This window comes from Falco peregrinus, chromosome 3 (assembly GCF_023634155.1).
Source record: "Falco peregrinus isolate bFalPer1 chromosome 3, bFalPer1.pri, whole genome shotgun sequence".
Taxonomy (NCBI): Eukaryota; Metazoa; Chordata; class Aves; order Falconiformes; family Falconidae; genus Falco; species Falco peregrinus.
Window position 1 is genome coordinate 14,564,978 of NC_073723.1, and position 13,418 is coordinate 14,578,395.

Genomic DNA, 13,418 nt, shown 5'->3' on the forward strand with positions numbered 1-13,418 from the left:
AGCCCCCCCGGGTCTCGGCTGTGCCCCAGTAGCCTCCAGCCAAGCGCAGCAAGTGGCTTCCCAAGACCGGGCTGGCCCTTGCTGATGTGGAGGGGAAAATTCCTGCCCAGATCCCTGTGGGGGCTGCGCACATCCTGCGCTGACTCTGTTCAGAGAGTGATGGATGGGTCCAACACGGACCCTGGGGCTCCTGCCGGCTGTGCCTTCCCGAGGCTCCCAGTGCCTTTCTGTGGGAGGCTCCGTGGTGTTTGCAAGTGTTTATGGGGACCAGATGGTGCCGCGGGGCGAGGGTGACCCCTGACTGCGGGGTGTACGGGGCACAGGTCACCTTCACACCTTTATCCCCTGTGGCCGTAACTGGGGACGGGGTCTCTGCGTTCTGCAGCACGAGGGCAGCTGGGGGAGGCCAGAGGGCCCTTGTCCCAGGCTCCTGCCTGACCCCACCAGCCCCGAGGTGCAGGATGCAGCCGGGGTGGGTGAGCAGCAGGGGCTGGCACTGGGGGCTGGCACTGGGGGCCAGGCAGGACCACCTGCCCGGTGCTGACCCCCACCAGCAGGCTGCATCCTGCCCTCGTGTATAGGTGCAGGGGCTCCATCCCCAGGGCATGCCATGGGCTTGCTGCCAATGGCGGTGAGCCTGGAGGTCTGCCTTGCTGGGGCTGCCTCGCTGGTTTGGAGAATTTGCCTTGTCCGCAGGCACTGCTGCTGGGCAGTGGGCTAAGCGGGAGAAGTTTCGCTGCTGGCTTTGAATCTCCCTTTGCCAAACGTGTCCTTGCTCCCGTCCAGGGAGGGTGCGGAATGAAACACCCCCAGCTGTGTCCTGGCATCGGGCCCCCCAGTCGGTGCTCCGTGCCTGGGTGAGCTCTTTGGGTGGGCTCTCCGTCCTCACCACTCCCCTCTGAGCCCTGTGCGGGTCCTGCCAGGGAGCTGGAGCCGGTGGGTGTCCGGAGCCCCTGCTGGGGCTGGTTCCTGCCCCCAGCCTCTCGTGAAGGGAAGCGGAGCTGCTTCAGCACTTCCCCCATCTCCCCCAGCACCCCCCAGACCACAGCAGGTCAGGGACAGCCCATCTCCGCAGCGTGTCCCCATGCAAGCTGCTGATGGGGCCAGGGCAGCCGTCCCTCGTGCCACCCGCCGGCACTGGGGCCAGGCGATGCGGAGCCTGCCGGCATTTCCAAAACTTGCCCATAGTGCCGGCTGGCCCAGTCTGCCACGATGCCAAGGGCTGCCTTTGCCCCAGAGCCTTGGGACCCCTGGCCACACGCAGAGGCCACGGAGCCATGGGGAGGGACGAAGCCACCGGTGCACTGCGGGCAGCTGCCTGCGGCCAGGCCGGGCAGCCAGGAAAGGCAGCGGCTGGCCGGGTGCGCGTGCAGGGGGAGCAGGCCTGGCAGCTGGCGATCGGAAAATGTGAGGCGCACTCCTGCCTGCGGAATGGACGCAGGAATGTGCTCAGCCGTGGCGCTGCTGACCGCCCGCAGCCCCCTGCCCGCGCACGCCGGCAGGCAGCTGAAGCCTGGCCGCAGCCAGCGCCACGCTCCGCCGTTCCCGTCCATCAAACCCTTAAAAGGTTTTTAAAAACTTTCCTGCTGCTGTAAATGAGCCCAGGCGCTGCTCACCTTGACTGCTTGCATCCTCTGCCCCCAGCACAGAGGAGGGGGGTGCACATCCCCTAACGAAGCCCATGCATGGCGCTGGCATTGGAGGTCGGACCTTGCTGAGCCCCCTGCAGCTTTGGGGTCACTGCCCTGGTGCAGCCCCCCTCCAGCGCCGTGCCACCCCGGCGGGGTGTGGGTGCCAGAGCAGTGCCGTGCAGCAGTGAGAGCATTGGCAGCCCGCAGCCGGGGTCTGCTTCACTCCCACGGGGTTTGGGGCATCCCTCGCTACAAGCCGTGGGCAGAGCACCTGCCTGGGCACTGTTACAGCTTTTCGGTGCCTGCAAGTGGGCAAGAAAGGGGCAGCGGCGTTCAGCCAGTACCTGGGGGAGGGAGTGGGGTGGGTGGGCATCACATGGCTTTCCTGCCCTCCCTCCTTTTTTAACCACCCCAGTTTGGAATGGTGTCCCCTCCCTTCACACCACTCCCCTCCACTCCCCTCCAGGACATTCGCAACACGGTGGGCAACATCCCCATGGAGTGGTACCAGGACTTCCCACACATCGGCTACAACCTGGAGGGCAAGAAGATCTACAAGCCCATCCGGAACAAGGATGAGCTGGACATGTTCCTGGAGAAGATGGAGAACCCTGACTACTGGTGAGCGTGTCAGGGAAGACCACATTGGTGCATGGCGTGATGTGCTTACCGTGTGGAGTGTGTGGTGTCCACACATGTGTGCACCGGGGCTTGAAGTGCCCCAATTCCCCAGAGGCCAGGACTGGAGAACACAGACTGGACACCTCGAGGTCCCCCGGTGTGACTCTGGGCACATGGCTTTGGGAGTCCAGGTCTTCATGGTAGTCCCCCGCTACGGGACAGATGCCGCAATCCAGCCCTAACCCTTTCTCCGTTCCCTGCAGGCGAACGGTCCAGGACAAGGTGACGGGTGCAGACATAAAGCTGACAGATGAGCAGGTGGACTTGGTGCATCGGCTCCAGAAAGGGCAGTTTGGGGATGTCCACTTCAATCCCTACGAGGTAGGCTGATGGCACACCCTCTGCGCTTGCTCTGAGCCCTGGGTTGTCCCAGGATGGGGCCAACATGGATCTGTGTCTCCCCAGCCGGCCGTTGACTTCTTCACCCACGAAGTCATGATCCACCCGGTGACAAATCGCCCAGCGGACAAGCGGAGCTTCATCCCCTCCCTCATCGAGAAGGAGAAGGTGAGAGGTCTGACTGCACCTTGGGTGAGCTGGGAGCACAGAGCCGAGCTCTGCCTGTGATGGCAGCCCCCTCGCAGGCCGCAGCCCTGAACGCTGATGAGCGTGGCTGCTCTCCTGTCTGGTGGTCCCTCCTGTCCCTGCCATGTCTCACCCAGCCCCACTCACCCAGATTGTTCCTGCTGCTGCAGTTCATGTCTTCATCTAAACCTGTGCCAAGTTCTCTGGTCCTGCGCAGCCCCACTGGGCTCCCAGGGCTGCAGAGCTGTGCCCAGAGACGTTCATTTCCATCCTCACATCCCACACCTCCTCCTCCTCCCCAAGCCTGAGGAGTCCTGTGGCTCCTGGGGTTGACCTCGCCCTGCCCCACAGGTCTCCAAGCTAGTCCACGCCATCAAGATGGGCTGGATCAAGCCCCGTAAACCCAAAGACGACACACCTACATACTACGACCTCTGGGCCCATGAGGATCCCAACTCCATCCTGGGCCGCCACAAGATGCACGTCCCAGCTCCCAAGATGAAGCTGCCTGGGCACGAGGAGTCCTACAACCCCCCACCTGAGTACCTGCTCAGCGAGGAGGAGGTACGGGGGGGCCGTGGGTGACTAGAAGCCACAGGGGAAAGCACTGGGTGCAGGGGGAGCTCAGCTGGGACCAGAGAGGGCTGTGCTGGGGAGGGCAGCAAGGGGAAGGGCTGCGCCTCGGAGGGGAACCCTGGAGACCACATCATGTGGAGATGAGACCCCGCAAGGGAACTGAAAGCAAAGGTTCTTCCACCCCTTGAATGAAAAGAGCAGTGGGGGAAGCTCCCAGGGCGCAGCGTGTCCCTGTGACAGCAAGGCGCAGCCTCCAAGCTAAACTACTGCGGGGTCTCCTGGTGCATGCAGCGGCACGTTCAGCCCAGGGGACTGGGGGAAAAAAAGCAGGCAGTGAACCCCCAGCAGGCTGAGGAGGGCTTGCTTGGAGGCAGGCAGTGGGTGCTGGGGCAAAGGGGGTAAACGCCATGCCGGCTGGTGGGCAGGCGGCCCCAGGATGGTTCTTGCTTGGCGCAGGGGGATGTGCCGGGGCTGGGGCAGCAGCACCTCGCCATCCAGGGGTCCTGCTGGCCCTGCTGACCCCAGTCCCCTCCACCCCGCAGAAGCTGGCCTGGGAGCAGCAGGAGCCGGCCGAGCGGAAGCTGAACTTCGTGCCACAGCAGTACCGGTGTCTGCGGGCAGTGCCTGCCTACTCCCGCTTCATCCACGAGCGCTTCGAGCGCTGCCTGGACCTCTACCTCTGCCCGCGCCAGAGGAAAATGCGGGTGAGGGCTTCTCCTACCCCATCATCTGGATGCCCTGGGCATGTTTCTGAGTGGCCCCTGCTCAAGCCTATGTATGCCCTGATGCCACGCAGCTGGTCAGGGGACCACGATGCTATGGGGCACAAACTGCTGCTCCTCATGACCTCTTGCCCCTCCTCACCTACCCACAGCACCAGTCCCAGCTCCCTGCAGAGCTCCTGAGCTGTGACAGGGGCCGTGCCCACGCTTGCAAAAGTGCTGTCCTATGATCCCCCTCTGGCTCTGAGCCACGCACCTGGGCTTCCCAGCTGGAGCCTGCCCTGGTACGCCTGGCACCAGCACCGGCCAAGTGCCAGGGGGCCGAGGTGCCGCCTGAGCGTGTCTCACCGCCTGCCTCTCACAGGTCAACGTGGACCCAGAGGATCTGATCCCCAAGCTACCGAAGCCGCGGGACCTGCAGCCCTTCCCAACCACCCAGGCCCTGGTGAGTGGGTGCGCAGAGCTGGGGGGGGGTGGTGTGCATGCCCGTGGCAGTGGGCTGTGCCCAAGCTGCTCCGGGTGAGACCAAGCATGCCCACGCACCCATAAGGGCTGTTCTGGCCACAGCTGCTGCCTGCTTGCCCCCAAGGGAGAGGAGCTGCCTTGCAGCCCCCACTGGGCAGAGCCGGGCAGCAGCAGGGTCCTGCCTGTGGCGGGTGAGGCAGGGCTGGGATCAGCGCCATTGCAGATGAGCAGAGCGGGGGACCTGCCCCAGGAAAAGAGCAGGGGCCCTGGGTCTGCTCATGCAGGGCGGCTGGTGGCGCGCAGACCTGCTTTCCCCTAGACACAGGTGACCCCCAGGCCCCCCTCTCCCTCGGTGAGGAGCCCGGGGCAGGGCAGGGAGGTCCCCACAGAGGAGCCACTGGGCTGCATGGGGCCCTCACCCACTTCTCGTCTCCCTCCCCAGGTCTACCGTGGGCACACCAGCCTGGTGCGATGCCTCAGCATCTCTCCCAGCGGGCAGTGGCTGGTATCAGGTAAGGAAGGATTCACTCCCCAGCCATGCCGGGTGCCACCAGCCCAGCCCCAGCCCCAAGCCAGTGGCAGTCGGGGCAGCCGGGCTTCCTCGTATGGAAGCCAGGGCTCCTGCGCGCTGCCGGGCACCGGGGAGCCTGCCAGCCCCTTCCATCGGGGCACGGCTTTTGGAGGGAGCCCAGGCAAGGAGCATCCCTGGGAGTCCCGCAGCAGCCTGAGCCAGCGGCATGCCCCCCCCCCCCGCCCCGACACAGGGTGTTTTTCCAGCCGCTCTTGGGACCCCACCCAGGAGCCTGCGTCCCTCCCGCTCAGGAGTGGAGAAAGTGAGGCTGGAGGAGCAAACGGCAGAGCCCTGCGTGGCCGGCCGGAGGCTGGAGATTGAGAGCAGATGGCAGTTTAACAGCCCACAAAGGCACATGTGCTTTTTATAGCGCTGGAGTTTCCAGGCTGCCAGCTCCCGGTGGCCGCGGTGTCGGTCGGTTGCACAACGTGGAATTCCTGGCCCCGGGCTGGGAAAGTGGCTGAGATCAGGCGTTAAAAATAACTACCTGCTCCCGCCGTGCCTGCTTGCGGAAAAGCCTGCCCAAGGAGCTGCCTGCCTGCATCTTGCAGCTCGACGGGGCCGTGCAATGCGGTGCCGTGCCGAGCTGAGCCAGGCGTGCTGCCAGCACAGCAGCTGCGCTGGGAGCCGTGCACGTCAGGAGGGGACCATGGGCAGAGACGCGGTGCTGGAGGGAGCGGGGTAGGGGCTGTTCTCTCAGCAGCAGTCCCTGGTCACGTCTCGCCTTTGTGGTGCTGGAGCTGCTGTCGCGCAGAGAAGCTGCTGGGGAATCAAGGGCACTGGGGCACTGCTGCGTTCCTCTTGCTGCTCCCAGTGCTCCTCCGCAGAGGCTGTGGGGCTCAGGGCTGCTCTCCCCTCTGGCTTGGTGCCATGCCCTGGAGCCCGGTGCTGCTGAGCTAAGCTGTGGCAGCCCCTGGCCCAGCATGCCCAGCCCTGGCCCACCCTGCCCTGTCCTGCAGGCTCCGATGACTGCACGGTGCGGTTCTGGGAGGTGTGCACGGCTCGCTGCATGAAGACCCTGCCTGTGGGTGGTGTGGTGAAGAGCGTTGCCTGGAACCCCAACCCCACCATCTGCCTGGTGGCCGTCTGCGTGTGAGTGTCCCGGCATGGCCTTCTCCACCCTCCAGCTGGGAGCTCCCAGAGCTGGAAGCGGTTGCAGGATTTCCTCTCCCAAAGCCCGTCCAGCCTCCCAGGATCACCTCGTGGTAAACTCGTGGCAGCCTCCAGCAGCGAGGGTGGCCACACTGCAGTGTGCAAAGCCACCTCTGCTTGCTGTGACCCTGCCTCCTGCTTCGTTTGGTGGCCCTCATCATCCTGTGAAAGAGCCAGTCAGTCCCCACCATCCTCCCTGGGGCATTTGGGCTAAGGCAGAGCTCCACCATGTTCTCTCTTTGCTGGCCTGCTGAAGGGCCAGGCTGTCAGCAGAGTCCCACGTGTCCCTCCCTGTGGCCCTGGCTCAGCGCTGGGGCCACCCTTCTCACTCTGCAGCTGCCTGATAGGAGGCTGTGGGCAGGTGGGGTCGGTCTCTTCTCCCAAGTAACAAGAAACAAAACAAGGAAAACAACCTCCAGTTACACCAGGGGAGGTTTAGATTGGATATTTGTAGAGGAATGAAGCTGGGTTAATTAGCATTGATAATATACAACTGTGGGCTGGCCTCAGGGGCGGTGGGTTGGCCGATATAGATAAGGTGCAGCTGTGGCTGGTTAAGTGAAGTGGTTGAGAGCCAATGAAGGGAGAGCAGCTAAGGAAGAAGTGGAGAGAGGAAGGAGAAGAGAGAAAACACTTGTTGTGGATGAGGTCAGACTAGAAGGCAGCAGAGAGACTGGCATGAAGAGTATGCTGGTGTGAGATGGTAAAGGATCTTGTTGCAGCTGGCTAGTTTGGAGAGTGCTGTGACAGATACTGGGAAAAATGCCTTCACTGGAAGGGTGATCAAGCATTGGAACAGGCTGCCCACGGACATGGTGGTGTCACCATCCCTGGAGGTGTTCAAAAAATGGTGCAGATGTGGTGCTTAGGGACATGGTTTAGCATTGGGCTTGGCAGTGCTGGGTTAATGGTTGGACTTAATGTTCTTAAAGGTCTTTTCCAACCAAAATGCTTCAATGATCCCATGGTGGTACAGGGCCTGCGGAGGGGTTGCCTCTCCTCAGCGGTGCCCTGATCCATCTGCTCGCCCCACGCTACAGGGAGCAGTCGGTGCTGCTGGTGAACCCTTGCCTTGGGGACAAGCTGCTCTATGGGGCCACTGACCAGCTGCTTGAGTCCTACGTGGCACCGGAGGAGGAGAGGGTCCAGCCCATCCAGTGGGTGACAGCCACTGTGGAGGAGCACAGAAAAGGCATCCGGCTGGTTGTGAAGCACAGCAAGGTAGGGATGAGGAGGCCCTGCGGGAGCCAGGTTGGCTGGGTGGGGGCCTGCTCCCTGGGGAGGTGTGGGGCAGTCCCACTGATGGGTCTGACCCATGGCTGTCCCCCTCCCTGCTCTCCACAGGCCGTGAAGCAGGTGACCTGGCATGGCAAAGGCGACTACTTTGCCAGTGTCGTGTCTGACAACAGCAACATGCAAGTGCTGATTCACCAGACCAGCAAGCGCTGGAGCCAGAACCCCTTCCGTAAGAGCAAGGGGCTGGTGCAGTGCGTGCTCTTTCACCCCATCCGGCCCTACTTCTTCGTGGCCACCCAGCGCTACGTCCGCATCTACAATCTCCTCAAGCAGGAGCTCACCAAGAAGCTGATGACTAACTGCAAGTGGGTGTCCAGCATGGCCATTCACCCTGGAGGTACGTGGCCTGTGCGCTCCCCAGGAGCTGCCAGGTCTTGTAAGCTGGTATGGAGTGTGGTGCTCCACTGGGGTGCAGGCAGGGCTCTGGGTGCTGGCAGGTCACCGTGGGGTTCGCTGGCAACCCCGCAAAGACCCTGTTCTCTCTCACAGGTGACAACATCATCTGCGGCAGCTACGACAGCAAGCTGGCCTGGTTCGATCTGGACCTCTCCACCAGACCCTACCAGCTGCTACGGTGAGCCCCAGGGCCTTGGCCAGTCTCTGCCTGTTCCCCATTAACCTGCCGGCAGCCCCCCTAAACCCCATGGGGCATCTTCCCAGAGTTGTTCCTTCTCCTGGGAGCTGGCAGCAGGATGGAGCCTGCCAGGGCCGTGCCAGGAGCAGCCATCTCCCAGCATGTTGGTGGCTCACACTCTCGTGTGCTGGGGTGGGGGTGACCACAGCTCTCCTGGGGCTCACGGTGGGGCAAAGCCCCTAGGGCAGTAGGTGCTGCGCTGATCTGAGCTGCCCACAGCGGGTCCCAGTTGCCCTCTCCCATCCCATGCACGCGGTCATTCATGGCAGAGCTTGGGGTCCATAAAGCCTGGCCATGTGCAAAGCCAGGCACCCTGGCCAAGCGTCAGGACAGGGGCAGAGCACCCCCCACCCCCTGGCATCATGCACACTGCCTTTGCAGGCACCACAAGAAAGCGCTGCGGGCTGTGGCCTTCCACAAGCACTACCCGCTCTTCGCCTCGGGCTCGGATGACGGAACCGTCATAGTTTGCCACGGGATGGTCTACAAGTAGGTAGCAGGGGGGGAAGGCACAGGGGTTCGGTGTCGGGTCACTTCTCTGGCACGCGGCAGCATGGCAGAGCCCTGCTGGGCAGGGAGGGTGCGGTGCTGCCCACACCGGGGTCAGGGGGGATGAAGCAGAGCTTGCAGGGGGGGTGACTCTGGGGGTACCCCAGGGAGGTCGGGGTGGGGGGTGGGGCAAAGCCCTGCACTGACCTGTCCCCTCCATCGCAGCGACCTGCTGCAGAATCCGCTGCTGGTGCCCGTGAAGGTGCTGAAGGGCCATGTGATTACATTGGACCTGGCTGTCCTCGACGTGATCTTCCACCCCACGCAGCCCTGGGTCTTCTCGTCTGGTGCCGATGGCACCATCCGGCTCTACACATAGGTGCCACCTGGCACCCACGCACCCCCAGCCCAACCACAGAGCGGGCAAGGGGCAGCACCGGGACCACCGCGCTCTGCTGGGAAGGTCATTCCCACTCCTGCTCCTGGACTTCTGTGGCCTTTCTCATTAAACCTTTTGGACACAATCCTGCGCTTTTCCTGCATTGCCGGCTCAGCCCAGGCTGGGCTGAGGCTGGGGGGGACACATGGCTGATGCCTCCCCCAGCCCAGCGTGGTGCCCACCGGCCAGCACAGCTGCCTTTCCCCGGGGTTCTTGTGGGAGCTCCCCGGAGCCATTCCTGCCTGATGGGGGTTGGGCAGATGGGGTCTGTCCTGTCCCAGCCCTGGCTGAGCCCCATCCCTGCAGGGAAGCCACCCCACCGCAGTGGCTGTGTGCTGGAGAGCTGGGCTGCGGTTGCCATCCTGCCTATCCCAGCTGGAGGGAAGGGTGGTGGGACAAGGCAGGGGCAGGTGATGGGGTGGAAGGAAGGACAATCAGATGTTTGTCTCAGCCCTCCTCAGGGTCTCCACTCCAGTGGGACCCCTGACACCCGCTGCCCCGCGTGCAGCCAGAGCACAGACACAGCCAGCCCTAGCCCCAGCCAAAATGCACCAGGCCCCCAGCTCCATGGTAACCCCAGCATCACCCCACATAGCTCCTGGGGTCACCCCAGTGGGGGGCACAGGGCCCTGGCTTCCCCCTGCCCATGGTCCCAGCGCAGGATCCCCATGGGCACTGTGAGCTCATCCCACACATGAGCTCAGCAATGGCCACAGGCACTGTCCCTCCCCGTGCCAGGCCCTGGGGGGATCCAGCTGGGACCCTCCCTGGTCCACACACCCACGTGGCCGGGGGCTGCCGGGAGCCAGCGTGGCCCCCCCAGCACGTAGCACCCTCTCTGTGGGGTCCCACAGCACCTGGGGTCATCCCGGAGTGGGGCCATGGGCCAGGGCTGCCAACAAACCCGATGCAAAGCGCCCACCTACGGCTTCCAAAGTTGAAGGTGGCTGGGAGAGGGGGAGCGCAGGAAGGGGACCCCCTCGTTGCCCCCTGAGGCTGGTTAGAGGGCCTGGTGCAGCCCAACTCCCTGCCCGGTCATCCCAGGAATCCTGCCACCACGAGGGCTGCGGGAGCTGCTCCAGCCCAGGGAGCAGGTAGGGCTGAAGGTTTGTCCCACAGCAATGGAAGAGGCAGCAGCCGAGGAAGCACCAGAGCCTACAGGTGCCACCGTGCCATGCCGGGGCCAAGAGCTTACAGGACACCTCCTGCCACCAAACCCCAGGCGGCCTCTGCCCCACCTGCAGCACTGGGCACAAACAACAGGTCTTCTCTGATCTGGCTTGTTCACTCTGAGCCTTACTGACACCAGGACTGCCCCTGACACTGCAAGCCCTGCTGGATGTCACTGCTGAGCGCTGAGAAGAAGCACTGCCGGGACAGGGCCGAGCCATGCTATGGGACCACTGCCACCCTACACGTCCCTCGGCTGCTGCCAGGCCCTGTGTAGCACCTGCAGCCCAGCAAAGGAGCCCGGGGAGCAGAGCGGGGCCAGGAACAGCAGGAACTGAACCTGAGGGAGAAAAAGAACCTGTGACAAGGAGCAGGGAGAGCTGTGGCAGGACCACCTCGGGGGGTGGAGGGGGCAGGGGTAGAGCCAGGGCCAGTACTGGGCTTCCCCTTGGGCAAGAGGGTGGAGAAGAGACCCAGCACCTTTTTCCAAAGGGGATCCCAGCAGACCCCACACCTCTGCATCCCTCCCCAAGACACCAGCTCCCACAGCTGCCAGGGGGGCACCCCTCTCCTTCACCCCACCACAACGCTGTGAGGAGCAAAGAGCTTTATTTAAAAATACATTTATGTACACATGTGTCGAGAGGACGGTCACATTCATCCAGTAGGGCCCCGTGTTCAGCACCGGGGAGCAGCAGGGTGGGACCAGGGGCTAGTGGCAGCCGGGGGGGGTCGGGCTCCATCCTGCTCCCAGTTAAGTGGGAGCCACGTGGGGAGCCCGGGGATGCCACCTGCCCATGGCCCCAGGGCAGCTGCAGCCCCTTCACACCATGTCCTGCCACCAAGGCCCCCTGCCCAGGACCCTCAACCCGCAGGACAACCCGGGCGCTGCACAGCAGCCTGCAGAGAGGAGCCGCGTCGTGCCCACCGTGTCCTCCAGCTGCTGTGATGTCATGGCCAGGCTGAGCAGGTTCTGGAGGCAGGCTGCAAAGGTGCTGGACCGGGCAGGCTCCCGCAGGCTGGTGAGAGCAGAGGAAGACGATGGTGCTGCCGCGGAGGCAGGCGAGCCGGGCCCCAGGTGGGTGCTCAATGCAGGAAGACGTGGCAGTGCCCGTGGATGCCCCAAGCTGTGGGGCTGGTGGTGAGGAGCCGACCCAACTATTGCTGTGGTGGAGCCGGGGTGCCCCGGGGCTCACAGGATCCTGACGAGGCGGCCCAGCGTCTCGGCCACCTTCACGCGGACGGCGGGGACGGGGTCCTTCAGGAGCAGGTTCAGAGCTGGAAGGAGCAGAGCACAGAGATGTTGGTGGCTGCAGGGCTGTGGCCACCCACCCCTGCCCCAGCCAGGGACCCTGCCACGGCTCAGCCACGTCCTGGCTTTGCTCCGTTACAGAAGGAAGGAGAAAAATCCACTCTGGCCCCAGGGGTGCAGAGCCCCTCTGCTAGCTCTAGTGCCCACACCCCAGGGGTGAACAGGCACCCTAGCTCCTCTTTGTGTGCCCCTCCCCCACCCCATGGACCCTACAGCCCTGGGACCGAAGCCAAGGTAGCAGGATGGTGCTGTGTGCGGCTCCTGCTGGCCCAGTGCCCCAGGGTGATGGGACCAGGTTGGGGGGGTCTCCAGGCACAGGGTTGAAGCTGGTGGGGCTGCTGCCCTGGGGAGGGGAAGGGCCCCAGCGTGTGTGTGTGGGGGGGGGGGGATGGGACACAGAGCTGGGAGCTGAGCCCCCACAGCCCTGCAGACACTCGCCCAGCCAAGCCTCCCCTATCAGCACGATTTCCTAATGCCTGGAACGGCTCCCGGTAGTAAGAAAACAATCCAGGTAGTTTTTCCTAGCAGTAAAAGGATAATAATATTTTTCCAGTAGCTTGTTTACCTGGCGCAGGAGAGCCCTTGCCTCCCCCTGGCCCCCCAGCTCCTGCGGTGAGCCAGGCCCCCGCCACTGACGTGCCCGCCGGTGGCACCTCGTGCCTCACCGAGCCCGGTGGGGGGTGGCCCGGGGTGGGTGTAAGGCCGAAGCCCCCCCGGACCCCGTGCAGCCAAGCCACTCAACACGGGAAGCTCGCGCAACCCAATCCAGCCCCGCTCGCTCCAGCGATTACTCACACACAGGCAGATTATCTTTCACTTGTTTCAAACAGACAGGCCTCTTTCTTCTGGAAGGGCTTGGGGAGCCAACGGAAAGATAGTTTTTCCTTTTTTAGTGTTTTTTAAGCTCCCTTGGAACAATCCAAAAGTTTCCATGCATTACTATATACTATGAGGTCACTAGTGACAGGGAAAAAATCCCTGAAATCCAGGAAAATTACTTAACTCTGCTCCAAAATGCCACCAGCTTCAAGTTGACTTTTTATTAGCCCTTCATAATGAGCCCTAACTCTGCCGTTTAACGGTTAACGCGTTACCTACAGATGCTGCGAGTCTCTCCTGCTTACCCTAAGCCACTGCAAATAATGCCCCACGAGCCCGCCGCGAGCCCCCCGCCCCCCCCCCCCCCCCCCCCGATGTCACAGCCTGCGGAGGGGCTGTGCCATAAGGGGGGCTCGGGCTTGGCTGGGCACCTGCCAGCAGACCCCGCTCCTGGCCGAGCTGCCACCCTGGCCCTGGGGTGCCCGCGGGGTGCAAAGCAAATGCCGGCTCAGCATCCCACCGCCGCCTTGGAGGCAGGGTTTAGCAGCAGGCTTGGCAGCACTGAGGTAACAGTTGAGCTTGAGCATCAAGCTAAACGATGCTACGATTCTGACCGCTCAGCCCCTCGCAGCACCGTGGCTTTCCAGCCCCGGCCCCTCCCAGCCCTGCTGCCTGCAGGGGCTGGGCCTGCCCTGGCCACAGCTCTGGCTTCCTGTGCTGACCGGGGGGTCAGGGACATTCCTCACGTCCCCCAGCTCCCCCGGGACGCAGCTGGGGGCTGCCTGGGGGCCAACACTGGATCTCACTGCACCCGTGCATCTGGGAGGGAGTGGGATCCTGCTGTAGCCTCATTCCTCTGCAATGGCCGGTCCTGGCGGGGTGCAGGGGGCTGCCCCAGGCTGTCCCATCCCGGAGGGCTGAGCGGGAGCCTCGGGC

At 63.6% G+C, this 13,418-nt stretch overlaps 2 protein-coding genes across 5 annotated transcripts in view; one reads left to right on the forward strand and one right to left on the reverse strand.

Moving 5' to 3' along the window:
• The window catches only part of BOP1 (BOP1 ribosomal biogenesis factor), a 69,596-nt gene extending 60,330 nt beyond the window's left edge, over nucleotides 1–9,266 (forward strand). Inside the window, exons 4-16 of the mRNA XM_055800101.1 lie at nucleotides 2,098–2,252; nucleotides 2,516–2,633; nucleotides 2,718–2,819; nucleotides 3,189–3,401; nucleotides 3,956–4,117; nucleotides 4,500–4,580; nucleotides 5,043–5,112; nucleotides 6,131–6,263; nucleotides 7,364–7,544; nucleotides 7,668–7,956; nucleotides 8,109–8,193; nucleotides 8,635–8,742; nucleotides 8,968–9,266. Coding sequence (XP_055656076.1) covers nucleotides 2,098–2,252; nucleotides 2,516–2,633; nucleotides 2,718–2,819; nucleotides 3,189–3,401; nucleotides 3,956–4,117; nucleotides 4,500–4,580; nucleotides 5,043–5,112; nucleotides 6,131–6,263; nucleotides 7,364–7,544; nucleotides 7,668–7,956; nucleotides 8,109–8,193; nucleotides 8,635–8,742; nucleotides 8,968–9,121 — 1,851 coding nt within the window. The 3' untranslated portion in view covers nucleotides 9,122–9,266. The remainder of the gene's footprint in view (nucleotides 1–2,097; nucleotides 2,253–2,515; nucleotides 2,634–2,717; nucleotides 2,820–3,188; nucleotides 3,402–3,955; nucleotides 4,118–4,499; nucleotides 4,581–5,042; nucleotides 5,113–6,130; nucleotides 6,264–7,363; nucleotides 7,545–7,667; nucleotides 7,957–8,108; nucleotides 8,194–8,634; nucleotides 8,743–8,967) is intronic.
• A 1,677-nt stretch (nucleotides 9,267–10,943) lies between these two features.
• Nucleotides 10,944–13,418, reverse strand: part of MROH1 (maestro heat like repeat family member 1) — a 56,968-nt gene continuing 54,493 nt past the window's right edge. For all 4 annotated transcript variants that reach the window (XM_055800095.1, XM_055800094.1, XM_055800093.1 and 1 more), the window contains one exon: nucleotides 10,944–11,629. In XM_055800095.1, coding sequence (XP_055656070.1) covers nucleotides 11,544–11,629 — 86 coding nt within the window. In that variant the 3' untranslated portion in view covers nucleotides 10,944–11,543. The remainder of the gene's footprint in view (nucleotides 11,630–13,418) is intronic.